Consider the following 24488-nt stretch of genomic DNA (forward strand, 5'->3'; position numbering starts at 1 on the left):
TTTACGAGATAATTTCTGTAATTACGAGAATAATTGTATACTTCAAGATTACATAACATTGTACACTATTTAGACTCCCTGGACTACATGTTAAACTTGCCAAGCTCCAATGGAAGAGAGAAAACATTAAACGACGACCTCATCTGCAGGAGGGACATCACCTAAATCCAAGCCCTCCGCGGGCAAGTCCGACGTGAGTGGCCCTAAAATGCCCTCGGAATTGAGTGTTATTCCACTCTGTGAAAAGAAAGTGAAGAAGCATAAGCAATCAACTGTTAGCACCTCATACTGGCAATCAGATAAGTTTTAATCCCAGAAAACTATAGAACATTTCTAATTCTACCAGTTCAAGGCGCTCAAGAAGAAACGCATATTTCACTTCTTCTTCTTTTTCTTAATAGAAGAAAATCACATGAGACTTATGTATGATTTCTTTGCGGGTAAAGTTTCTCTTTTATAAAATATTTTTTCTTCATAGGCACTAAAAGAAATATAATATAATCGGGTTAGGGAATAAGTACCTCAGGCTGAAATCTCAGCATATCGGCGCGGGCCATTGCCTCCGCTTGAGCTATTCTCTGCCTGAATGTCTGAGCCATCTCATCCGCCTGTAAAAGCCAAAAGAAAAGACGCTAAAGTAAGCTGCTATGAAATCCACAAAACAAACAAGAAGAAAAATGCTTGTTATAGTATTACCTTCTCAAAAACAAGTTTTGGATTGCGAATCATATCACCAGGGGTTGGCTCCAGTTTCTTTGTGGAAAGACTAACCCGGCCTCTTTCTCGGTCATGACTTAGTATCATCACCTTATCACATCATTAAATTTGTCAAGGTAAATCTCCAAGAAAGTGCCAAACTATGTAAGAAATGGGTGCAATACCTTGAGGGTGTCACCAGGTTGGAGGACTGTAGAAATGTCAGAGACACGGTCATGACTAATCTGGCTGACATGGAGAAGGCCATTGATTCCACCAATATCAATGAAAGCACCATAGGGTTTTAGGCTCTGGACCGTTCCCAAAACAACTGATCCAATGCCAAGCTGAGCCTGACTGTCAGCCATGGCCTTACGATTACTGAGAACAAGCCTAGATTGCTCCTCATCAACCTCCACAAATTTAAGAGGTAATTCTTTATCAATGAGCTCTTCAGCAGTTGATTTCTGGTCGCCCATGGAGAAAACCAGTAAGATTCAATGATATAATTCTATAGACTTGATTCTTATCTAATTAATCTAAGATAACATTCTAAAACAAGAGAATCATGTCCGATACGTAAATGCTCAAGATAGGTTCAAAAACTAACCGACGAAATTTGTGAAAATGGAACAAAACCGCGAATACCATCCACGATAGCTACCACACCTCCTTTATTTCCTCCAATGACCTACAACTCATAAATGTTGACAAAATCACATAAGAAGGAAAAGGAAAAGGAAAACTATACTTGCAGCACAAGCGGAAGTCCTCATGTAAGCTGATTAATAATAATAGCTAAGAGTTAGGGAAGAAGCCTTAGACATAATTACCCATATCAATAAATCTATATAAGAAGGGATAGAAAGGATGCATAATGGACAACATTACATTTTCTTTTCCTGGTAAGCTTCAGTTTAGTGTCTTTTGAAAACTAGAGGTTCACCTTCATCTAGATTCTTTATAACTGTTAGCATACAGAGTATACTCACCTTACCCTTGATGATAACATCTTCAGCTTGAAGCTGCCTGCACCTTTCCCATGCGAGATCATATTGAATTGATCGCAGACTCAATATCAAGCTATCATCCGATGCCTTCTCACCAATTATAACGAACTCTTCCACCAGTCCCGGATATATGCCTGCCTCAGCTACATGCTTTATTTTATGGATACATGCTTCTTGAACAGGTAAGTAAGCAGAAGACTTAGCTGTTATGTCGACAAGTGCACCATTCATATCTGTCATAAAGACAGTACCCTTGACCTGTAAAAATTGAACATAATAATCAAGTATGAATATTAAGGCTGAAAAGAGATGTAAACAGAAGCAGAAGTTTAACTTGTCAATTTAGATTACTGCAATAATGAAAAAGAAATTATGGTCTGCGACTAGAAATGTAATCATAAGACAAGAGAAAGCATGAGCTAAAATAACCGTTTCTTTAGTGAACTTCAGTCACACATTGTTCTAAGCATTAGTTGCATCAATATAGTACATAATAGAGAACAGAACATACGGATATCTAAAATACCAAGTGCCAATCAGTTAACCAGTTGACAGTAACAAACAGAGAACAGAACCATAAAAATCCTATCTTGCGATTACTGGCTTCGCGGAATACTAGTTCTAAATTTCTTACAACCAATCTTTTTTTGTTCCAATTAATATAATCTACATGAAGACTGGACATAGCACAGTAATCAGGATATAAAACAACTGTCTACGACTATCATCCAAATATCCCAATTTATTAGAATATCTACTCACCACCGTCTGAATGGCAATACGCCAATACCGAACAAAATAATCCAATTTATTTATTTATTATTATTACCAAATTGGCGCTACTTTTGCATCAAAGTAGACAAAACCAAATATGCCATTCTGGTGATTGGAGGCATACCTTGGTGCCGATCTCAGAGTTGAAGTCGTACTTGTCGAGGGTGGCATGGAAGTCCTCGACGGTAAAGGAGACAGCTTCCATGGGAGCAGTGCGGCAGCGGTCGTAGGCCTCCTCGAAAAGCTCTTTAAGCTTTTGCCTCTCTCTCTGGGCCGGGGTCAGGGCATAGGTTCCAGCGACGACGGCGGCGACGACAGTGGTAGAAACCCGATTTGAAGGCTTAGAGGAGGCGGTGGGCTTGCAGAGAGGAGAGGAGGAGAGTGGCGGGCAACGGAGGCCGGAGAAGTGGTGAGCCAGGGAAGCCATTGTTGTGACTCTCCCTCTCCCACAATCTATTGCCTTCTCTATCCTATACCAACGGCCGACAAGTTAAAAGGGTTCTCTTTTGCAAAAGAACCCCTCTATCATTAGTTTATTGCAGATTAGGGATGCTAACCATTAGAAAGCCCAAGAGCTCAAGAGCCCAAGAAGATAGAGGTCCAATCTGGGCCTGTAACCAAAGCCTTACGAAGGTGCTCGATAAAGTGAAACGTGGCACAACGACGACCCCAAAATAGTCGGACGAGATCTGGGAACAACTATTATATTACCTCAAAAGATAATACAAAAAGTTTCTAGTATCCGAGAAGATTCCTAGAATATTTTTTATACAGGAGACTTATTGGTAAAGCTGAGACGCAGCATCCACCCAAAAGAAGAAAAGAAAATTCAGGTCTGCTAAAATGATGGCTGAGAGTGTTGTTAGGAAAACTGTCAAGCAGATGAAATAGATGGTTCATCTGAAAGCGTATTGAATGCGTTAGTTAGGGAGGTCTTTCGTACGTACGTACGCCGTAGGTTATGGATTAGACTATCAGAATAAGAATCAGAATCAGAATCAGAATGAATCAAATTCAATTTGCACTTGCTGGCATAATTCTTTCAAGAAACTCCTATCCCACGCACTTGGCATTCTTCCATCGGCTGGCTGATGGAAACTCTTAAGAGCTACTCCATCGACTAAAGAAAATTTTGTGCAGTCGGGGCGTGCAGACCATCTGGGCCTCATCTTTCTTTCTTTCCAGGGGATTCTCACTTGGGAGTCCACGGAGTATAGATGGACCGCAACGTCGTATGTTTCGCACGTCATTCATGCAACCCCAGCATTTTATAACCTCGATTCATCTTAATTAACCTGCATCAGCGCCTCAACAATCAATCAACCGTCCGGGATTGGTCCAGACCTCGCTAGACTAACCTACGCCAGGGGTCCACCAAACGACGCAATCACGACCTTCCAGCCCCTTCCTGCGCAGCGTCCCAAATTAACTAACCCCTTCGAGATAGTTCTTTCAAAACCTCACTGACCGCTCGATCACTCCCAGACCACCACATGTACGGCGATAATCCGGGGTCATCAGAAACCAGATATGTCAAGAAGACGCCCGTTTCGGTAATTTCGCCCAAAATAGAGAGGATTCCCTACTCCTCCTCTCGCTTATTTAATCAACCACCATTTCCATCCATGAACACGCCTCGCAGATCCCAAGTCACACCACAGTAACTCTCGCCAACCCTCAGGAAGCTTCTTCTTATTCTTCTTCTCCTCCTCCTCGAATCCTTCAATGGCGCCCCATATGGTAACCAAGGAGGCGGCAATGGCTACGGTGACGAAGGCACCAAGGCCGAGGAGGGCGTACGTCACGTTCCTCGCCGGCGATGGCGACTATGTGAAGGGCGTGGTGGGGCTCGCGAAGGGGTTGAGGAAGGTGGGAGCCGGTTATCCCCTGGTGGTCGCCGTGCTCCCCGACGTCCCGGAGAGCCACCGCCGCCTCCTCTCCTTGCAAGGCTGCCTCGTCCGCGAGATCGAGCCCGTTTACCCCCCGGAGAACCAGATCCAGTTCGCCATGGCCTATTACGTCATCAACTATTCCAAGCTCCGGATCTGGGAGGTAAGCCCACACCCCCCATCGCCTCGTTAGAACTAATATTAATGACGACCACTATTTTACTGACCTCCCCCTTCTACTCTTGCAGTTCGTGGAGTATGATAAGATGATATATCTGGACGCCGATATCCAGGTGTACGATAACATCGACCATTTATTCGACCTCCGCGATGGGTATTTCTATGCGGTGATGGATTGCTTCTGCGAGAAGACGTGGAGCCACACGCGTCAGTATCGGATTGGCTACTGCCAGCAGTGCCCGGCCAAGGTGACGTGGCCCCAAGACGAACTGGGCCTACCACCGGCCCTTTACTTCAACGCCGGGATGTTCGTGCACGAGCCCAGCATCGCGACGGCCCAAAGCCTCCTCGCTACGCTCCGCGTCACGCCCCCGACCCCATTCGCGGAACAAGTAAGTAATTAATTAATAACAGCAAGTCAACAACTCGACTTATCCCGACTTGTTTTCATCCCGCGAATAAAGGCAACTTATGATGATTTAATTCTACTGTCGTGGTACCCAATTCCACGTAGGATTTTCTGAACATGTTCTTCAAGGATATCTACAAGCCAATCCCGCTCGTGTACAACCTCGTGCTGGCGATGCTTTGGAGGCATCCGGAGAACGTGGAGCTGGAGAAGGTGAAGGTTGTGCACTACTGCGCTGCGGTAAGTTGATGATGCGATCTCCACCGTCTCATCACTTGATTACTTAAGTATTGTCAACTAATTTCTTAAATTTGAAATGTACGTACGTGCGTCAGGGATCGAAGCCGTGGAGGTACACGGGGAAGGAGGCGAACATGGATAGGGAGGACATCAAGATGCTGGTGAAGAAGTGGTGCGATATATACAACGATGAGACCTTGGACTACAAGGGTCCGGCCGTGTCCGAGGTGGAGGTGGAAGTGGAGGCGAACGGTCTGCAGCAGCCGGTCTTCGCGGCGTTGACTGACGCAGGAGTCGCGCACTACTACATTGCTGCGCCATCGGCCGCATAAGTTATATATGCAGGCCGCTTGTAGGGTTAATTTGTGTGTGTATATATATATATATATATATATATATTTGTGTGGAAATAAGACAGTCATGCATGTTTTAGAGATGTTCTGGGTTGATATTGTTTGCTTGATGAATGAAATGAGATTTTTGTAGAATTTATATGGTTTTTGCATGTAGTATTAGAGAGAACAAATGGTTTCCTTGAATCCTCATGCATCCTTATTTTCCCTACTTTATAGTATATTTTAATGATTAACATTTTTTCTTGGGGGTTCTATTTTCTTTCTCTAACATATTACCAATTTATTTAGGGAGTATAGTTTGAGTTATTCGTAGAAGTCGCGAATATGACCCGATGAGGATTTCTTCTTTATCGGAGGATGCAGCCTAGGTGGTGGGTAATGGTCTGTCGCATTTAGAGTGAAGTGACGATAAGACTTACTCGTTGTTGCATTTAATTAAGAGGTTGTTATACGTTCAAAATTTCGAGTCCTAAAAATAAAGATAATAAGTATTGGACACTGTGTAATGGAAGCCATTTTAAATAAATTTTCCTGCTTCATTACTCTAGCTATGAGATCATGATTTACATACGTAGTAAAGGTGTTGGAATTTTTCTTTAATTAATTGTTTAGATTGCGGAGGATATATATTAATTGCGCAGCTACAAGATATGGATTATTCATTAATTATTCGTTTTACGGATTTCTTTATTAAGGTCCAAAAATGATCCATTTTAGAATGCTTTTCTAGGACATGATGCAATTATATTCCACTCGATGGACCAGACCTTTGTTGCCACATCAATTCATTCAAAAGCAAAGCTAGCATGTCTCTGTTGATCATGTTGCAATTTTTCCATCCACTAGTACTCCATCATCACATCACCACATCTCTCACTAGATCTAATGGTTGGGACTAAAATACACAGGCAGACCGGTAGATTCCACCTGTCCCTCCTGCCCCATTTCTAAGCTCTTGCAATCCCCATTTGTCACCTTCTCAATCTCTCTTCCCTTCCCCCAGAGCACCATGTAGAGTCCTCCAACTATAAGAGCAGAACCAGTAGCACTGCAACCCCAAAAAAGGAAGAGGATAGATACCAAATTTAATCCCCTCAATGAACATCAAAGAGCTTACGTAAACAAAAGAATTTACCTCCCAACGTATAACTTCTCATCTAGTATTGCCCATCCGAGGATTGCGACGATCACAAGCAACAGTGGGCTAAACATGGAGACATACAGGGGCCCTCTTCTTTGTAGGCACCACGACATCAACGCAAAAGCTAAACCAGAGCCTACTATTCCCTGAAACAATATTAATTAATTTCCACGATCAGCAATTAATTATGTACTTCTAACTAGCTTCTCAATAATTATTTCAAATTAAAGCTCTTACGACGTAGAGGACGGCTGCAAGCCTGATGTCCCAACCGAGTGCCCACACAGACAACTTCCTCTCCACACCCACGCCGACAACAAAGCACTGGATGCCGGCCATGAAGCACATCAGAGCAGAGCTTGTGTACGGAGATGCAAAGTTCTTGCACATCTTTGTCTGCAATGTTTAATAATATCAATGTTAAAAGATTGCTCTAATTTTATATATGTATGCATATATGTTGTGTGGTGGTGATTGATTATTACATGTATGATGAACCAAATGGCCCAAGCAAAGCAACTGCCGATGACGAGAACGGCGCCGAGGGCCATGTTTTGCTCGCCGGCGCTGCCATCGGCGGCGGTGGCTTCTTCGGCATACCTCCAGTGGATGTGAGAAGGCCACGTTTTGATGAGGCTACCTTTGTAGAAGGTCATCAACATGGAACCACCAACACAAAGGAGTGTTCCAAGAACCTTAGCCTGTCCTGCTATTGTTCTAATACCAACCGTCTCCATCCTGCAATTAACCAAAACAAAAACAACCGGTGTCCAATTCAGACATGTTTCCTTCTTCTTTTTGTTTGAGCTTAACTCAAACGCAACTCTTATTTTTCGTAACGTACTCCCGCTATAAGTAGCGTGGTTCTCGTGGAGTATGCGGTGGACAAAGCGTCCACGTACGTTAACTCGCCATGCATGTCACCTGGGTTTGGCTCTATTCATGAGCGGTTTAATTTACCAAACTCGGTTACACTTTCTCGTGACCCATCTCTACCTGGCCCATAATTAATTAATTATATATATATATATATATATATATATATATATATATATATATATATACCTGAAAGGAACGGCCATGATGAAGGTGATCGCAGGTAACATGTTACTCAAGGCACAGGCGATGGTTGGTGTGGAATACTTGAGACCTACGAAGTAGAGTATCTGGTTCATCGTAGCCCTGCATCAATTAATTGGTCAGTATTAAGTAATCGCCCGCTTATATTATTTTAATTGACATGCATGCAGGAGATCACTAACTTACCCAAATATAGAGCTGAGGAAAATCTGGAAGACTATTCTGCCGGTGAGCGCCATTCGAGTCTTTCTGCAAACATCGATAGATAGACTACAATTAATTAATTAATTAATTAGACACTCGCACTAAAAACAAGGGACCTTTAAAAGCAATTCAAATTTTAGTTGCCATCTGGCTCCTTGGGGAGGACAAGTGGCATGATTAGCCTGATTACATGACGAAGGGTGCGGTTGTGATAATTAATTAGGTAGTAGTTGGCATGCAGCAGAAGGTAACCAGTGAAAAAGAAGTAGCTGCTAATAAGAACATGCACCATTGATTCTATGTTTTTTTTTTTTTTTTTTTTTTTAAATTTTAATAGGGACGAAGGGTGGTGAGGTTACTTCACCTTTCGAGGAAGAAGGCGACGGGCCCGAGGAAGATGGTGGCGACGATGTTCCGGTAGGCGATCAAGACGTATGGGCTCATGCCGGAGTCCATGGCTAGCTTCGAGACTACATTGAGTCCAGCAAAGCCAATTTGGACTGCTATCATGGCCAGGGTCGGGGTAAACTCACTACCCATCTCTTCCCTCTCTTTTTATTCTCTCTCTCTCTCTCTCTCTCTCTCTCTCTCTTACTACGTACTACGTTCTCAAGAAGAGAGAGAGAGAGAAGAAGAAAAGTAACAAGAGAAGGAGATAAAAACGTAGAGGAGAAGAGGTGGGTATATATAGAGAGAATAGAAGGAGAGAGAAAGAAAGAAAGAAAAAGTGGAGACCTGACATTCTGCAATAATATCCGCTAAGGTGGTAATAACAGAAAGCGTAGAAGGCCAAACAAAACATCACCCCTCACAACTCACCACATACTGTCTGATAGACACTTCAAAAAAGAATAAAAAAACTTTTTTATTTTTTTTTCTTTTTGAGAGAGAGAAAAAAAAAAAAAGACTTTGTTTTCTTCTTCTTCTTCTTCTTCTTCTTCTTCCTATCTCTTTCGTTTTGTTATCCGATATCCCTTCGTCGGTTTTCTTTGTTTTGCACTAATCTTTAATTAGCTTTTGAATGAAAAGGTAGTGTGCGCGGGGAAAGGAAGTACTAAAACCGCATGAGGGATTGTTGGCTAGCACCACCTTAATTTGTTCACGCATGCATCCGGACAAAATTATGCGTATGCGTAGCTATACAAACCTACAGAGAGACTTAGCAATCGATATTGGGATTCGGTGCAACTTCATTTTATATAAGTGGGTCCGAGAGCAAAGTAATTATAATCACATATCGATAAATGTATTTATGGATTGATCTTCACATGAGTGGTTGGATCCATAATTAGAGGTTAATTATTATCTAACGGGTTTGGTTTGGCGGCATCCGAACTCTAACCTAAATTGCTAAACTACAAGGTTAAAGTTCGGGTGAGCTGAATAAGAAGAGAGTGGTATTTATCATTGCGATCAATCTAAATTAATATTTTCGAATCATGCATGTATGCTATTTGTGTTTGCTTTTGCTTATGATTTTGATTTCTTTCTATTTCCTAGCTAACTATTTTCTAACTTTGGATCCTAGAATTAGGAGTTTGTTGCAAGTTGTTCACTAGCATCCTAGCATTGATTGAGCCATTCTGTCTTTCCTTCTTCATAAATGGAAGGCAAGGCTTAGTGGGAGTGTTGGCTTTCTTTCCATCTTTAATGCTATCTGACACACTACTACTTTGTTTCGTAAAAAGAGTAGTGCGTAAGAAGGCGATAGCTTTTTGCCCGTAAATACTATGTTGATCATTTATCACGTAGCTTTCCATAGCTACGGCTCATCACTAGAATTGAGCTAAAAATGGCATAATCCCATTGCTTTATTGAGTGGAAAGGTTAAGATAAGAAGAGTCGCCATTAATACATTCGTGAGGCACTTCTTCTCAATGATAGATCATAACCCTACTCATTACTCTCTATTTTGTTCTTTTGCAACGAAAAGCTTAGAAACAAAATTAAAAAGCAAATCAATCAAGGATTGTCTTAAGATGTCGACAAGTTGAATTGCTTAACTTGTATATTGGAAATTCATACTCGAAGATTTAAAATATCAACATTTATATCAACCCCCTCTACTATTTAATTCATATATTAGACACGTATCCAAGTTGAATGACACTTAATTTATTGGCCCTCATCATCATCATCATCAATTACAGTTCCAGAGTCTAAACATCTTGAACTACAAATGTATTGTGCTTTTTCCAAGAGAATGTAAATACATAAATACACAATTAAATTGCACAACGTTTAGTAATGTATGTCTAATCATCATATCTATACTATTCCTGATTCATGCTCTAGTATATATATTTGGAGATCTTGGTGGGCCTAAATGTCTCAAAGCTATATATCAAGATGCATCATTGTGTGGGAGAAACAAGAAAAGGTAAAATTATGACTAATGACTCATCGTATATATGGGTACTCCACAACAGACGCTAAAATTGTTCTTCTTTCAAAGTGCACCAATTCCTTTGTTATCTCATTTCATATAAAAGACAGAATGAAAAATAGTTGCTTCGAGAATATTTGCAGTTAGAAGACTCAAACAAGTACATAACCGTGACTAATGAAATTGTCATAACGTATCATAGACTTCTTACTGTATAAAAAGCAGAGTCGATCAAGTAATAGCAGCAGAGTAACCTGGTTGTTCTAGCTTTTATTTTTGATAGTATTCTTCACACTTACATTATCCACTCGGCAACAGAATACCAGAAGTTGCTACAAGGAATAACCTTAGAAGTTAGAACAACTAGCCGACTATTTCCATGAGGGCAACAAATTGAACTGATGTGAAATAAGGGCAACTCTGATCAGTCAGATGCCACAGAAGAGATCATATCTGATCGTCCACCAGTCATTCTCTCAGCCTTTTCACCACGCTCACCTGAAGAATAACAACAAATGAGTGCGTGTGTGTGTCCGAGAGCACGACAGGAGAGAGAGAGAGAGAGAGAGAGAGAGAGAGAGAGAGAGAGAGAGAACTAACCTGTACGAACCCTTATTATATCTGAAATGGGTATCACTGAAAGAAGTAAAGCATCATCAGAAGTAATCACCACATGCAAAGTTCAATAGTTGAAACACGAATATACAACAACTAATAGGAAGAAAAACAAATAACCACCTAGTATAGTTAGCCAAACTAACAAGAAAAATGATATCACAACTCATCCAAATTGCATGACATTAGAATACAACAAATTAAAAAATAAGTATCAATAGTTTACCACTAGCATATTAACAAGTGATTATTGTTAGAATATAAAATATAAAAATCATAATTTTCTAATAGCTTAATTTTTTAGCAGTTCGTGAGTTATCATAATATCAGTCAAAAATCATGAGTTCAAATTCTGTCATGCATATCTTTGCCTCTTTATCAGCTTAAATTTTTAGAATAGTTAATGAGTTAACAATTATTCTCAAGGTACTACATAAATTGCATGACCTGTTACAATTTGCAGATCACACCTCATTCATTGTGTAGTTTCATTACCAGTATTGAGGAGTCAAAATTTTACTCTTTCTAGTTTAATAGTTCTCACAATAATGATGACCTACATATACAAGGATGAGCTAATTACAACATTCGCCCAATTGTGGTCTTCAATGTACATGGAACGACCTTAGTGTACTTTTTAGTTTTTGCACACACGACTCTATCAAATAACTCAACTATGCTATCCTCCATAAAAAGGACATCTATTATATTAGCATTTATGGAAGATGAAATGTCATGTTGGTGAACACTATAATATCAGAAAAAAGACAAGGTAGTACCATCATGAATCTAGATAAAAAGATCATATGTCCTGTTGAACAAAAATAATAACAAATCATTATGTACCTAGATAAAGGATAACAGCTTAGATGGGTGCATTTGCGTTATTTGACACCAAAAGGAATAGAAAGTGTAAAGAAGTCTACACATTATAGTTTGTAAGATAGAAACTATGGAGGGTGATGGAATGCATACTACAACTTGAAGAGAAGATGATGCTCACCAGAATTCAACTTACTTTACCCCTAAATAGAAGTACAGTATGCAGCAAAAGAATGATGTGCAAATCAAAAGACAGGATGTGTGAGAACTCGGAAACAAGAGACATGGTTACCATATATATGATAGAAGATTTCAGTTGACTCACATGCATAATATACTAGATAGGAAAATTACAGAGGTTGTTGAATTCCCTTGTGGGAAAAGGCAAATGAAGTGCATCCATCTATAGTTAGCCTATCAAATTGACTAAAAAGATACAATATTTAAGTAGGGTTCTAGACTCCCCACTCATGTGTTGAACAGTATAAATAGGAACAGGCAGTGCATGCTCTCAAACAAGAAAGCTCAAAGTCAATTTCAAGCAAATAGAAGATGAAATCATGAAAAATAGTTCTTACCAAATATCTTGCCATCACCTATTTCTCCAGTTCTTGCTTCCTCAATTATTTTGTTAATTACTGGTTCAACCTAGGTCATGGAAAAGAAAGAGAAGAAAAGAAACATGACCGATTAAATAAACTTTATAAGAATGTGAAAAATTGTAAACCGCGAGTTCAAGTAGTTATCTTCACTAACGATATATTTTTTTTCTTAGAAGAAAAGGGTACGCCTTGTTTCATTGAAACAATAAGCATCTTAACCACTAACGAGATTGTTAGGAGCAAATAACAATCCACTGTACCCGCTTACGATTTTGCAAGGAGAGAAACTTGTCCATATGAGAAAGATAAACATTCTTACTCAACATTCTTTCCTTCGAAAACATTGTAACAGACTGAGTTGACTAGCATTGCCAAATGTCTCAATTCATGGCAAAATATAGAACATGAAATGGGTTAATCTCATACTTCTAACAACATGAACCATGGATAACTTTTCCAATGTTTTTCATCCATAGCTACAATCTATCCATATAGCGATGTACCTGGTCCTTGCTGACCACTATCTCCAATTTAACTTTAGTTACAAAGTTGTCCTCTGAAAACTCTGACCCTGCAAACTCAGAGTAAATAAGGATAAATATTGAAAGAAGTGGTATCAATCCTCTGCACTGCGAAAGGAAGAGAGAAAATGAAAAGAAAAATACAAGGACTAGGAAATGACACTTAAAAGATGTTCAAGAGAAATGCACAATCTTGCAATGAGCAACAGCATACCACCATGCCTTTCTGTCGAGCCACCCTGAGCTCCAAATCCTCGCACATCAGAAACCGTTACCCCTCTAATACCCATTTGCAGCAAACCCTAGTTTTCCATTCAAAAGTTATACTAACAAATTTAACAAATCCAACTTGCCTAAATCAAAGAAAAAGGAAAAAAAAGATTACAAATTACAACATACTCACCGAAGAGACATGCGAGACTCTCCATGGCCTTGACTTGTGAGTCCACCACAAAGAAATGAAAATTACTACCAAAAAATTGATCAAAAAGCCATGCATTCCAAACTTTAAATCGTGGGGCACGAATATGACAAGACTCTCACCTCAATATGGCTTCTACTTTATAAAATTTGGAATCTGGTAGATACTCTGCTTAAATAAAATGGAGAAATGAATCAAAATTCCACTGAAGATCTACCGAACCCGGGATCAAAATCCTACTTCTTGCAGGAAAAAAGTTTCAGAGGGGTACCTGGCACTGGAGAGCTCTGAGCTCTAATCACCGGCAAGAGTGATGGATTCCCTCCGCCTCTAAGCCTTCCATCGAGTTGATAACCTCTCGAAGTCAAAGCGATTGACTTGGAAATATCGAAGGAGAGAAAAGACTCCCTAAGAGGCGATCCGACGGAGTTGAGAGCTCTCGGACTCGCCATGGAAGCAAGGGACGCCGTCATTTCTCGCTCCCCAAGAGCTCAACTCGTGATGCCTTCCAAAGTCTGAGACTTTGGGGACCTTTTAAGGATGGTGCAGTTAGCAGTTGCAGTTGGGGGGTTTTATTAGTAACTACCCCAATTAATATCGTTTAGATCGGGCCGTCGTAAAGATTGGGCCCAGCCCGAGTAGGTACGGCATACTGGGCTGTCTGGGCCTACTCGGCTAGTGGACCCTCCTACCCTTAATAAACTTTTATCAGGTAGAGTATTATTAATTATACAACTTTCCCAACTAATCTGAAATGGATATGGAGTAATAAAGGTCAATTCCAGAGGTTGTATTCACTCCAAGAGCTTTAATAATTTTCCACACACAAAAAAAAAAAAAATTCAGTATCATTGTGAAGATATCAAAGAACTAGATTCTCTGTACTGTGACGTGGCGCAATGGCAATCGATAAAATATTATTGGAAACGGCAAAGTTTATCTTAGATTGCTACATATCTCATATAGTGACATTCGCTTATAATTGAACTAGCAGTAGCAGCCAAAGTAAAATGAGAGCAAGGAAGTATTCCGCGCAACACTATACGCGCTCCACTTTATGGCGTGTTGAGTTCTCTCTCTTCCTGCCTTTTTTTTTCCTCTTTTTTAACCCAATCTCATGCATCGACGATTTCAATGTGCTTTGAAAAGGACCCATCGCCGTCTTTTATCCGCTCGCTCGCTATATCTGCCTCTCTCTCTCTCTCACCTTCGCCATAATCTCATGGCCTCGTAGGAGAAGGAAAAGATCAGGTTTTTGAGAGACTTTTCCTTATTTCTAGTAACTTGGAGGACTAAAAGTGACTACTTTTCTGAAAATTAATTGGTCGATTGGGGCATCCATTATCCTTGTTTGCGTTATTTTATTCGATGCTGTTTGTTCTTTTTTTTTTCTTTTTTTTCTTTTTGCAAAGAATTGGGGCGTCCAATATCCTTGAATTTTATTACTATCAATTTATCAATCTTTTGCCTGCTACATCATGAAAAGAGATCAAAGTTGGTGTTTTGATGGTTCTTTGCTGGTTTTGTGCAGATAATGGATATGAGTTTCGCTATTTGTGTATCTTTGTTGGTTTCATCACCTGTTAAATTCTCTATGTCAGATGGTTTATAACTTCTAATTGCAATTATCGGATTATGTATCGGTGCTTGTGTCCACATTTAAATCAAAAACGGCTCATCGTGAGTTGTGTAATCCTTTCATGCATTTGTCCTTAGTTTTGTGATCAGACCTTTTTGTGGGAGCCCAATTTTTCTACAGTTGGTTTGAGCTGTTCTTCTCAATTTGTTTGTATTCTTGTTCTTGATTGTACTACTGCAATACCTAATTATGCATCAAGGTTCGTTTTTTTTTATTTTTATTTCTTGATTGCTAAACTGGAACAGTGTCTAATTGTTATGTAGCTCATCTCAAAGTGGGATATTCATCAATAAACAACATCTTGCTCTCACTGCAATATCAATCATATATCTAAAATTATCGGGAAATGGGTTCAGAAGGGCCTTCAGTGGTAACAGTTCATGTTACCGGATTTAAGAAATTTTATGGGGTATCTGAGAACCCAACTGAGACAATTGTTGGTAATTTGAGAGCTTTCATGGAAAAGAAGGGGATGCCAAAAGGTCTTGTTCTAGGGAGCTGCAACATTCTTGAGACTGCTGGACAAGGCGCACTTGGTCAACTGTATAGAACATTGGAGTCTGCTGTAGCTGGGAGAGACAAGGGATCCTCAAACATGGGGCAAGTCATTTGGGTCAGCTGTTCGCCTTTACTTCAGTGTCTTTGTTGATATGGTTTAGAGGATCAAACATTTTATCTTAAGCTCTTGCATCTATCTATGTGCAAAATTAGTTTGAATAAGCCTGGAAAGAAAGTGCATTAGCTTTGTTTGATGTCAGGAAATTCAGTCAAAGCTCTACTTACTACACCTACTAAACATTAGTCAAGTAGAAATGTAGTTTATCTGAAAATTAGGCAACTGGAAATTTACTTCTGTATTCATACTAGTAACATTTCTTCAGTTATGTTCTTCCTTAATCCATCCATTCCTTTGAGGTTCAAGTGTATTACTAGATGGCATACCATTAAACTGTCCCCCAGTCTGATTTGTCAAGGTCTTAAGACAGATGGACCTTATATCTTTCTTTGCTCGAAAAATAAAATTTCTTTTACCAAATAGATATACAAGATAAAGCGTTGCTCATACTGCCTGTACTTTACTTTAAGACTATAATTGTCAATTTTTCAAATTGTTGTGAAAGTAATGTCCGTTGGGGCTGCCACCAGCTCACTCTAATTCATGGATTTTTTTTGTTCTTATTTTAAACATGAAACATCCTTTTAGGAAATAATCAACTGCTATTCATCTTCTTACCTGACAATTTAAATACATTTTCCTCCTTCAAGCTACTCCTGCTTTCTCTGCATTACATGCCAATTTCTTATATCAGTGTGCTGTTATTGTGATGCACTTTTTCACATATTGTTTCCAATTAAATTTGGCATATCTTTCAGCTCCACTTTGGAGTAAATAGTGGTGCATCAAGGTTCACTATTGAGAATCAAGCAGTCAATGAGGCTACTTTTCGTTGTCCAGATGAGCTAGGATGGAAGCCTCAGGTGATATGTCCTTCATTACGTTGTCTTGTTGATCTCTACATTTGTTATCCCTCTTTAACATCAAATTTTTTTTCTTTCTAGTTTTTCAATGTCATCGTCTTTCATGTGTTTTGTCTTGCAGAAAGTCCCTATTGTACCATCTGATGGAAGTTTCTCACGAACACGAGAGGTACCATTTTTAAGTATTTGGTTAAATAACCCCGGACTATAGCCATTCAGATTAGAAGTAGGATTGCAGTTGTGTGTGGGTTTTGCTCTGTCTCTGTGTGTTGTATATCTTTATGTGTGCATATATCTTGTGCTGCACTTCAAGAGAACTAATAACTGGATTCTTATATACCGGTAAGATGTGGAATTTCATGATTACTACATAAGTTGAGGAAATTGGGCTGTTAATCATCATCTTTGCTCCTATTTTGTATTGTCACTTCGAAGATTTGGTAATTGTTCAATACCAGGGTGAGATTATATGCATTTGTGAATCCAATTTATACGTTTCGTCCCACCTTTTCTTTTCGTTTTTTTTACTATCCTTCCCTTCATCTGTGAAAATCTCACCGTGTCCTTTTAAACATCATGAAAACTAATTGGTCCTGAAGATCTTTTACTGCTCGTGTATCTAGTGATTTTTTGCACTGTCATTTGAAGTACAAACAAGGGACAGGTCAGAGCTACATCTATTGGAGGATAGGATATCTTGTGTTTTCATATGCATCACAGTATAAATTTTCCTGTGCTATTCTTTTTTTTTTACCTTTTGTGTGGAACCTGCAGCTAACGGAGCAAGACTTGCTTATAAAGCTCCCATCTGACTTCTTGACTACTTGCAGACTTCAGTACCTGTCACTGAAATTTCTAAGGCTTTAGCTAAGATGGGCTATGATGTGATGCCTTCAGATGATGCCGGTCGATTTGTATGCAATTATGTCTACTATCATTCTCTCCGGTTTGCAGAGCAACATGGCATCAAATCTCTTTTTGTACATGTTCCCCTCTTCTTGACAATTGATGAGGAAATCCAGATGCATTTTGTTGCTTCCCTTTTGGAATTGCTTGCCTCCTTGCAGTAGTGCTTACATCTAGAGGTGATTCCCATGGGAGGATATTTTTCTTCCATTAGATTCATCTTATTCTATGTCCAGGGATCATAATAAAATTGCAGAATTGTTTGTCTTCTAATTTTTGTATGTCTTTAAGGTATAATTCGTAAATGGCTTCTTCAGATGAGTTATAAAATAAAACCAAGAGCTTCTTCAGGGGAGACCATTATAGTTGAATGTTCTGGTAAGGTATAATTCAGAAATGGTTTCTCCCAAGAAGTTGTAAAACTACAAACTTAGAGCTTACTGAAGGAGCTTATTTGATTGTTCCACTCATGTATCTGAAGAAAGGTGGTTAGTGAAATTCATGTATTCTATCTACTATTCTTCAATGGGTGCGAAGGACTTTTGTGTCTATGCTTCTTGTCCTGCAGTTTCTGTCTTGTAACTTTGTGTCTCTTTGACAAATGTCAAAAAATTACTTTCTTTTACTTCTTAAAAGGTCATCCGTATGTAGTATCTTCATCTTTAGACAATTTGTTTTTACCATATTCCGCCCTAGCTATATACTGGGTGTCCTTGCAATGCTGGTTGGACACAGGAGGCTCTACCTTTCCTATCCTCTTGGTAGCTATTTTGTTTTCACTTGTGCATGTAGAACTTCTTAAACGTACAGTGCTAGCTGAGGTTTGGTGACAGAGAAATTGTTAAAACACGGAATGATAGTTGAGTTATGATGACTACTGCCTTATCCTTGTACTTGTTAAGTACCATAAGTTTGGTCTTTGGCTAAGGTGAGTGAACCGGAGAATGTCATGGCATTTCTCTTTATTGCAATACGTTTAAAGAGGTGAATTGGATTAAAAAAAAATTAGCATTCGAGTGTTTCTATTGTTATCACAATCTTCAAAGTAGATTTTGTGCAACTCTATAATTCTCAGGACACCCTTGTTTCAAAATCTTTTATTAGACTTTTGCCTTATTGGCTGTTTCACTTTTGCTGAATGCTGAATGCTGATGACCATCTCTGAGTTAGATTATCAGGTGTCAATTCTTGAAATTTTATGGTAATACTCCATTGGGTCGATAGCATATTTACCTGCTAATAATTTGATAGACTTTAACTGCGTCTTTAGATGCTAATAGCTTATTGGTAGCAGCTGCTTTGTTTTATTGACGCCAGTACTTTGCTTTCATGAATGTCAACGTAGTTTAATTACATAACAAGAGCTAAGCTTATATCTGTCCCACTGCAAATTAGTATGCCTTTTGTGATGGATAAATAAGTACTCCCCAGAGTAAGTGAAGCTTCTACGACAAAATAAACCAGTTTGATTTATTCTATTCAGCTGTTGCTGAGAGCATTCACATAAACTGATGAGAGTAAAATTCAGGAGTAGTGGGTGGGTGTTGTGAGGTGCTCCAAAAGAAGCTTTGCACCTTTATGAACTTTTTATCTGTTGAGATTCTCCCATTTGTACTGTTTCTCTTGTATTGATATAGGAAATCTTTATGCAGCTTTAAAGACCAAACATTCCCCTCATCTTTAGATGCAGTGGAAGAACATAAAGCCAACATCTATGATTTATAATGCAGGAAAGAACCTTGCTTTCTGCACTCCTCACTCTCCATGGTCTGTACTTCATGTCATAGTTTATGCTGCTCCCATTCTTTTAATTTCTCCATGATATCTGTGTGTCTCTCCAATTATAAGAAACTTTGTTTTGTTGGTCCTCTTCCATAATTCACTCCAAGAGTAGCTTTCAGAAATTCTCAAATTTGCTTCTGGTATGGCCATTGGCAATGTGACTTGCAGTGTTTTGCTGATCTGCATCATTCTTCAGAATGAAGGATTTGTCTATGCCCGTTGAAATGCTGACTGGACCACATTGGATTGCGTGCCGCGGTCCCCACTTATCATCGCTTTCTTGCATGCTTAAAAATGATTGAAGACTTGACTTGCAAATAATTCGCAGGAGATGGTCCTTTTAATTTATTTTATGTGTATATCTTTCGAGTTTGCGTATGGAATTTTGATTGCCAATCAAAGTTGTACTTCTGTGTTGGTTTTAATTGATCGATCACTTGGTGAATTGTGCAACTACGTAACTTAGTCTTAAAAAGACTCTTTCTGAAGGTGAGAAGGAATGGAGAGGATAGGGTCCATGGCATTGAGAGAAACCACGTGGAGAAATGGGGTGAAATATTAAAAATTAATGAGGTAGCTCTTAGCCCTTCCTTAGGAATATTTGGTGAGCCCCCAAATGGAGGGTATCTAAGGTGAAGGCTGAGATCTAAAGAGTAGCCAACCCCATGATCCTTCCTACCAATCTACTACTTCCTTTACCCTATCTATCTTAACCACGTTTGCCTTTCAATCTTTTCAAAGACATCTCCACTATGCAAAAGACCACACCACGCCTATTCAAAGGAAGGCCACCTTTCTTTGAATGAGAGAGAGAGAGAGAGAGAGAGAGAGAGAGAGAGAGAGAGAGTAATGGTGCTCGTGCACCGGCCCACGTAAGACTACTAGGCCCATCACTACGATGGTTACGAGCCGTTGGAGAGAGAATTTGAAATAAAATAAAAGTTAAAAAAAAAAAAAAGAAATGCAACATTTCAAACCCTAAGTTTCATGAATTTGGACTCAAGCTTATTAAAAATCCTCTTCATCTGTTGAAAATAAAGTCAAAAATATGGGGGCTCAAAATTCATACTTTGAAAAGGTATGGTGTGAATTGTAAATTTTTAAAAAGAGAAGGTGTGAAATGTAATTTTTTAAAAGCACTACCATACCATTATTTGACATACTATATATATAAATAGCTTTCGGTTTGTGAAAGTCGTTCCTCTTTGCCTCACCCTTACACCTCTTGTGAGTTAAGCAGCCATTAATTAATGACTGCTTAACCTTTTCTTTAATGCCTGCTCAATAATTAAGTAATGACGCTCTCTTGTTTGTTTCCTTGCTCTCATCCTTCGTGGAGTGCAAAATTAAAAAGGCTCTCTTTATCTCACGCGCCCACAAGTACACTAACATCTCCACTTGCCTTTTCGTCCCTCAGAAAACAAAATGGGAAGCATTTGGTTGCTGCTGGTTAGGCTTTCTGTTTAAAAAGAGGAAAGATATATTCCATGCCCATGATCTTTCTTTCTTTCTTTTTTTTTTACTCGTAGTTTAGATATTAATCTATCCAACCTTTCATTCAAATGTACAATGTCTAAATGATTGTTATCGTCTTTGATGTACCATGAAGCTATTAAAATCATTCAGAGCTTCATATAAACAAACGTCACATATTTATATCTCAGTTTTCAGCAACAAATTATCAGATTTGTTCTTGAAACTAGCCTTTGACTATTATATTTCAAATTAATAGTAGGCAAAGATCTCATAGAAACCTTTGATTATGACAGTGATATACTGTTACACTAAATTTAAGAGGAATATACTTTACATGCCTGTTCTTTCTAATTCAGACATTCTGATATATCAATAGATATCTACACTCTTTCAACTCGTAGAGTGATAATGCTCTAAATTCCTCAATAACACATCAAATTGTCAATGTCCATAATTGATCGAGGTAGTCCCTGCAACAAGCATGACACTGGAGGGATCGTAAGCGTCTGCGAGGCACCATAAGTGTTCCAACAGAAAGGATCTGAGATGATTTCTCCAGCTGCAGGTAGCAGCTCCACTTCTGTCAGTGTAACATTAGTGCAAGGGACTGAGTCACTGCACCCGAAATGGATTGGCGGACTTCTGACATCGTAAGTCCCCTTGATGTTTGTGTAGGTGATGTCTGACACGAAGACCGCAGAGGTTTGGTTTGCACATTTCTTGGTGAGGCAGTAGTACTGATCAATGATGATCGGGTTCCTGACGGTGTCCATGTGTATGTTCTCGAATGTGACCGATGATACCGACCCTGATCCGCCTTGCCATGTCTTGATCCTGACTCCGTTATCCGAGTGCTTAATGATAGCATTCTTGACAGTAATATTAGTCACACATGCACGCGAATTTTGTTTGCCGAGACTTCCTATGCTGAGCATACATAAAATTTTGAGTAGCATTAGAGTCCAATTGCAGAAGAAAATTAGAGGATGAAACGGAGAAGGAAAAGTGGTTCAACCTGATGCCATGGCTTGGTCCACATGTTACATTTTGTACTTCTATGTTCAGACTACCAGAACCAATAGATATGCAATCATCACCTGTTGAATCAGACACTTTAGATTGCAAGGTAGAAGAGAAACTGAACCTAAGGTCAGGATAAACTGAAGCAAGAATAACTTACCATTGGAGATCACTGAATTATAAATCCTCACTTTCTCAGAATTCTCTACATGGATGCCGTCAGTGTTAGGACTGAGTGCAGGTGAGTTTATGGATATTGTGTCAATGGTGACATTCTTGCAGGCATCGAACCGGAAATGGAACTGGGGACTGTTTTGGATCTTTAATCCATGAACTCTCAGGTTTGAACTCATGAAGAACCTCAAGGCCTGAAACCACATAGAGATGAAAGCTAAGGTTACATCATGGTAGTTAACATATCAACTATAGAAGTAGTTAATTCAGTTGAGTTGAGCTTACAACAGGGCTATCACAGGGCCCAGGCAGTGTTGTCCCATTTATCCCCTGTAGCATTGAAATGAGCAAGTGTTAAGGATTGCCTTTGTCCTAGTTTCTTAAGATTTCTCCTTAGCTTGCCCATGCTTACCTTGTGTGGTTTGCAAGGGAGATTCCACCATCTCTCTCCTTTCCCATCAATGAGTCCACCTCCTTGCAGAGTCATGCCGTTGGCTCTGTAGAACACAAGCCATTGCCTTCTACTGCTACTTAGCCATGAATCGGGATCGCCGGGCGCCAAGATGATCCCATCAACCTTATATAGGAATTCAGCAGGTAACCATATCAGAATTAAGTCAGTTTTGTGGATTGAATCCAGGATAAATTAGCATAAACCAGTGGAGTGTACCTGAAATATGACTCCACCCTGACAAGGGCCTGCAAAGATGGTGGAGTGGATCATGAAGGAGTATCCCTGAGGAGCAAGGACTACTGCAGATCCAGCTTGGCATGCAGAGTCCCATGCACTCTTGAATGCTTCAGTGTCATCAGACAATCCATCACCTCTCGCTCCAAATGTTCGAACATCAAAAATGACGTTGTTGTTCGAGGAATTCCCACTAGTCCCTTCACTTATTGGTGTAGGAGGAGGAGCAGTAGAATTTGTGGCGTTCGTGTTAGGACCGGTACTAATAGGCTGAGGAGCGAGAGCAGGAGGATAACTAGGGGAGTCTGCAGTCTGAGGAGGCTCTGCCATGGGAGGCTGTGCAATGCTCATCTTTGGATGTTCCTTGAGTTGATGACGATGATGATGATGATGATGATGAATCCTTCCTTGAACACAAGGATAAAAGAAGCTAGAGGAAATGAAAACAAGTAGTATGACCATCCTAGTTAGTTCCATTTCTGCCTTATCCAAGAAGAGATACAAATGTACTTAGAGGAATGCACTGCTATATATACACACACAAAAGCCTCCCCTCTCGCTATCGAAAACTTATGGATATTTCAACTTGTTAGAGAGATCAAGCATGAGGAATTCAAAATTATTGCGGGCGGTTGTCACTGTCTTGGCCTAGAGATACAATGGAGAGGATAGCAAACGAGGATAGGTTATAGAGAAGAGGATCTTGCAAAGAATGGAATATGATAGATGGTGGCTAAGTCTACTATTTTATTGTAGTGAAGGGGGTAGTGGCAGGGTCATCTTTTGTGGCTCTTCTTCTCCTGCACTGTGGAAAATTCTAATGGCGGCAACCGAACAGTTCCATTCAGGCATGGCTTTTTGAGATTGTGGAGTGTACACAAAATAGTTTGGAGGAGAGGTAATAAGCTATTAGAGATGGTCGGTAGAACAGCCCCATGTTCAATTGCCACACCTTTCACCTGCTTGGGCCCAAATCTAGAAATTGGAGGGAAGAACAAAGAGTGGCTGTTATACACTCTTTAACAGTAGTGGAGGTTTCAGCTCTGGAAAAGATCATTTGACTTAGTTGAATGATAGAGTATTGGATCAGGATCCTTTTAGATCACAATGTTTTTAGGAAGATCCTATACGGTAGCATGTTATACTTCACTAAAATTGTCTGAAACTGGAAGATGGCAAGGCATCAGAGACAAAAATAAAAGCCCCTGATGAAACTTGTTTCTAATTTTTTATAATTTCCAAGGTATACTGGTTCACATACGAAGTGCTGCACTTCTTTTGCCCTACTTTGAGTTTGTGATGAAATGTAAATTAACAGTCTCCACTAAGATTATTAACTATATCATTTATTACCTCCACATTCCAAATTAAATTAACCTTACCACTTTCTTCTGCTCTTCGTTTTTAAGGCTAGTTTAAAATGCCAAAAAAATCAAGCTCCTTCTAAGGCAATAGGACATGGACAATTCCCTATAGTCTTTGCTTCGAAGATTTGTTTGAAAGCAGTCTGCTTGAAGGCTTTCAGATACTTTATCTCAGAGACAGAAGGATAGCGTTGTGCATTAAGATACAGTAGGACGGCTGCTAGTGGAGTTCTTAGCTAAGCACACCATTGTAGTAGACCAGCACTCTTCTTGGATTGCAAAGCCTCCTCAACACGTAATTAAAGAGAGCAAGGTCTGTCCAACTAAAACATTCATATGTTTGATTAGTTAGTGGGCAGGCGTGAGTTAAAAGAACTACAGCCATTATCTTAAGATCATCCTGAACAATCAGTTATCAAATAATGCTTTGTTAATATCATTAACAATGAAATAAATTTGTGGCTGCATCTCTAGAATGAAAGAGAACTCTGACAGATGATGGGCTGGCATTGGCCCAGAAGGCCATAAATGAATCTAGTTGGATATGAGAAATTCCCCATATTTACTGAAATTAAATGACACCTTCGAATGCTGTCATATATCTCAGAACTGAA

At 39.5% G+C, this 24488-nt stretch overlaps 6 protein-coding genes across 8 annotated transcripts; 2 read left to right on the forward strand and 4 right to left on the reverse strand.

Moving 5' to 3' along the window:
* LOC140781236 (small ribosomal subunit protein bS1c-like) lies at nucleotides 1–2955 on the reverse strand. Its single transcript, XM_073127142.1, has 7 exons — nucleotides 2605–2955; nucleotides 1689–1964; nucleotides 1307–1387; nucleotides 882–1163; nucleotides 697–807; nucleotides 522–608; nucleotides 1–237 (listed from the first exon to the last, which is right to left on the reverse strand). Exons 1-7 carry the CDS (start codon nucleotides 2905–2907, stop codon nucleotides 127–129), a joined length of 1251 nt encoding a protein of 416 aa, XP_072983243.1. The 5' UTR covers nucleotides 2908–2955; the 3' UTR covers nucleotides 1–126.
* Nucleotides 2956–4095: 1140 nt separating this feature from the next.
* On the forward strand, nucleotides 4096–5690 carry LOC140781237 (galactinol synthase 1-like). Its single transcript, XM_073127143.1, has 4 exons — nucleotides 4096–4532; nucleotides 4618–4941; nucleotides 5064–5198; nucleotides 5294–5690. Exons 1-4 carry the CDS (start codon nucleotides 4206–4208, stop codon nucleotides 5528–5530), a joined length of 1023 nt encoding a protein of 340 aa, XP_072983244.1. The 5' UTR covers nucleotides 4096–4205; the 3' UTR covers nucleotides 5531–5690.
* Nucleotides 5691–6322: 632 nt separating this feature from the next.
* On the reverse strand, nucleotides 6323–8636 carry LOC140782628 (WAT1-related protein At1g09380). Its single transcript, XM_073129304.1, has 7 exons — nucleotides 8344–8636; nucleotides 7962–8024; nucleotides 7761–7877; nucleotides 7181–7433; nucleotides 6933–7091; nucleotides 6690–6841; nucleotides 6323–6602 (listed from the first exon to the last, which is right to left on the reverse strand). The coding sequence occupies exons 1-7, from the start codon at nucleotides 8517–8519 to the stop codon at nucleotides 6437–6439; spliced, it is 1086 nt and encodes a 361-aa protein (XP_072985405.1). The 5' UTR covers nucleotides 8520–8636; the 3' UTR covers nucleotides 6323–6436.
* A 1965-nt stretch (nucleotides 8637–10601) lies between these two features.
* LOC140781726 (nitrogen regulatory protein P-II homolog) lies at nucleotides 10602–13889 on the reverse strand. The gene is made up of 8 exons (XM_073127871.1): nucleotides 13618–13889; nucleotides 13469–13514; nucleotides 13329–13356; nucleotides 13140–13227; nucleotides 12908–12975; nucleotides 12381–12450; nucleotides 10966–11001; nucleotides 10602–10863 (listed from the first exon to the last, which is right to left on the reverse strand). The coding sequence occupies exons 1-8, from the start codon at nucleotides 13817–13819 to the stop codon at nucleotides 10790–10792; spliced, it is 612 nt and encodes a 203-aa protein (XP_072983972.1). The 5' UTR covers nucleotides 13820–13889; the 3' UTR covers nucleotides 10602–10789.
* Nucleotides 13890–14330: 441 nt separating this feature from the next.
* On the forward strand, nucleotides 14331–17643 carry LOC140781725 (uncharacterized). 3 transcript variants are annotated; one of them, XM_073127868.1, is made up of 5 exons: nucleotides 14331–14597; nucleotides 15249–15598; nucleotides 16360–16464; nucleotides 16586–16633; nucleotides 17295–17643. In XM_073127868.1, the coding sequence occupies exons 2-5, from the start codon at nucleotides 15332–15334 to the stop codon at nucleotides 17532–17534; spliced, it is 660 nt and encodes a 219-aa protein (XP_072983969.1). In that variant the 5' UTR covers nucleotides 14331–14597; nucleotides 15249–15331; the 3' UTR covers nucleotides 17535–17643. The 3 variants fall into 3 exon arrangements, with proteins under 3 accessions (XP_072983969.1, XP_072983971.1, XP_072983970.1); XM_073127870.1 differs by having other exon boundaries at nucleotides 14359–14597; nucleotides 17239–17643; XM_073127869.1 differs by lacking the exon at nucleotides 14331–14597 and having other exon boundaries at nucleotides 15186–15598.
* A 3269-nt stretch (nucleotides 17644–20912) lies between these two features.
* On the reverse strand, nucleotides 20913–23152 carry LOC140780977 (polygalacturonase At1g48100-like). The gene is made up of 6 exons (XM_073126717.1): nucleotides 22493–23152; nucleotides 22235–22399; nucleotides 22108–22152; nucleotides 21809–22016; nucleotides 21644–21725; nucleotides 20913–21555 (listed from the first exon to the last, which is right to left on the reverse strand). The coding sequence occupies exons 1-6, from the start codon at nucleotides 22985–22987 to the stop codon at nucleotides 21051–21053; spliced, it is 1500 nt and encodes a 499-aa protein (XP_072982818.1). The 5' UTR covers nucleotides 22988–23152; the 3' UTR covers nucleotides 20913–21050.
* Nucleotides 23153–24488: the final 1336 nt, after the last annotated feature.

The sequence above is a fragment of the Typha latifolia genome, chromosome 2 (genome assembly GCF_019914945.1).
Source record: "Typha latifolia isolate L0001 chromosome 2, TyphaL0001v2, whole genome shotgun sequence".
Classification (NCBI taxonomy): domain Eukaryota; kingdom Viridiplantae; phylum Streptophyta; class Magnoliopsida; order Poales; family Typhaceae; genus Typha; species Typha latifolia.

What these genes read in the sequence shown, in the direction of transcription:
- LOC140780977 (XM_073126717.1), bottom strand. Translation starts at nt 22,987, where the DNA reads ATGGAACTAACTAGGATGGTCATACTACTTGTTTTCATTTCCTCTAGC. An exon ending in GGCCCTGTGATAGCCCTGTT is followed by an intron (nt 22,017 to 22,107) that starts GTAAGCTCAACT and finishes ATGTGGTTTCAG; the next exon opens with GCCTTGAGGTTCTTCATGAG. An exon ending in TAATTCAGTGATCTCCAATG is followed by an intron (nt 21,726 to 21,808) that starts GTAAGTTATTCT and finishes CTGATTCAACAG; the next exon opens with GTGATGATTGCATATCTATT.
- LOC140782628 (XM_073129304.1), bottom strand. Translation starts at nt 8,519, where the DNA reads ATGGGTAGTGAGTTTACCCCGACCCTGGCCATGATAGCAGTCCAAATT. An exon ending in TTCCTCAGCTCTATATTTGG is followed by an intron (nt 7,878 to 7,961) that starts GTAAGTTAGTGA and finishes TAATTGATGCAG; the next exon opens with GGCTACGATGAACCAGATAC. An exon ending in ATCATGGCCGTTCCTTTCAG is followed by an intron (nt 7,434 to 7,760) that starts GTATATATATAT and finishes GGTTAATTGCAG; the next exon opens with GATGGAGACGGTTGGTATTA.
- LOC140781237 (XM_073127143.1), top strand. Translation starts at nt 4,206, where the DNA reads ATGGCGCCCCATATGGTAACCAAGGAGGCGGCAATGGCTACGGTGACG. An exon ending in CCAAGCTCCGGATCTGGGAG is followed by an intron (nt 4,533 to 4,617) that starts GTAAGCCCACAC and finishes CTACTCTTGCAG; the next exon opens with TTCGTGGAGTATGATAAGAT. An exon ending in TTGTGCACTACTGCGCTGCG is followed by an intron (nt 5,199 to 5,293) that starts GTAAGTTGATGA and finishes TACGTGCGTCAG; the next exon opens with GGATCGAAGCCGTGGAGGTA.
- LOC140781236 (XM_073127142.1), bottom strand. Translation starts at nt 2,907, where the DNA reads ATGGCTTCCCTGGCTCACCACTTCTCCGGCCTCCGTTGCCCGCCACTC. An exon ending in AACCTGGTGACACCCTCAAG is followed by an intron (nt 808 to 881) that starts GTATTGCACCCA and finishes TGATGTGATAAG; the next exon opens with GTGATGATACTAAGTCATGA. An exon ending in CAAAACTTGTTTTTGAGAAG is followed by an intron (nt 609 to 696) that starts GTAATACTATAA and finishes TGGCTTTTACAG; the next exon opens with GCGGATGAGATGGCTCAGAC.
- LOC140781725 (XM_073127868.1), top strand. Translation starts at nt 15,332, where the DNA reads ATGGGTTCAGAAGGGCCTTCAGTGGTAACAGTTCATGTTACCGGATTT. An exon ending in ACATGGGGCAAGTCATTTGG is followed by an intron (nt 15,599 to 16,359) that starts GTCAGCTGTTCG and finishes CATATCTTTCAG; the next exon opens with CTCCACTTTGGAGTAAATAG. An exon ending in AGCTAGGATGGAAGCCTCAG is followed by an intron (nt 16,465 to 16,585) that starts GTGATATGTCCT and finishes TTTGTCTTGCAG; the next exon opens with AAAGTCCCTATTGTACCATC.
- LOC140781726 (XM_073127871.1), bottom strand. Translation starts at nt 13,819, where the DNA reads ATGACGGCGTCCCTTGCTTCCATGGCGAGTCCGAGAGCTCTCAACTCC. An exon ending in GAGTCTCGCATGTCTCTTCG is followed by an intron (nt 13,228 to 13,328) that starts GTGAGTATGTTG and finishes ATGGAAAACTAG; the next exon opens with GGTTTGCTGCAAATGGGTAT. An exon ending in AGGTGATGGCAAGATATTTG is followed by an intron (nt 11,002 to 12,380) that starts GTAAGAACTATT and finishes TACTTCTTTCAG; the next exon opens with TGATACCCATTTCAGATATA.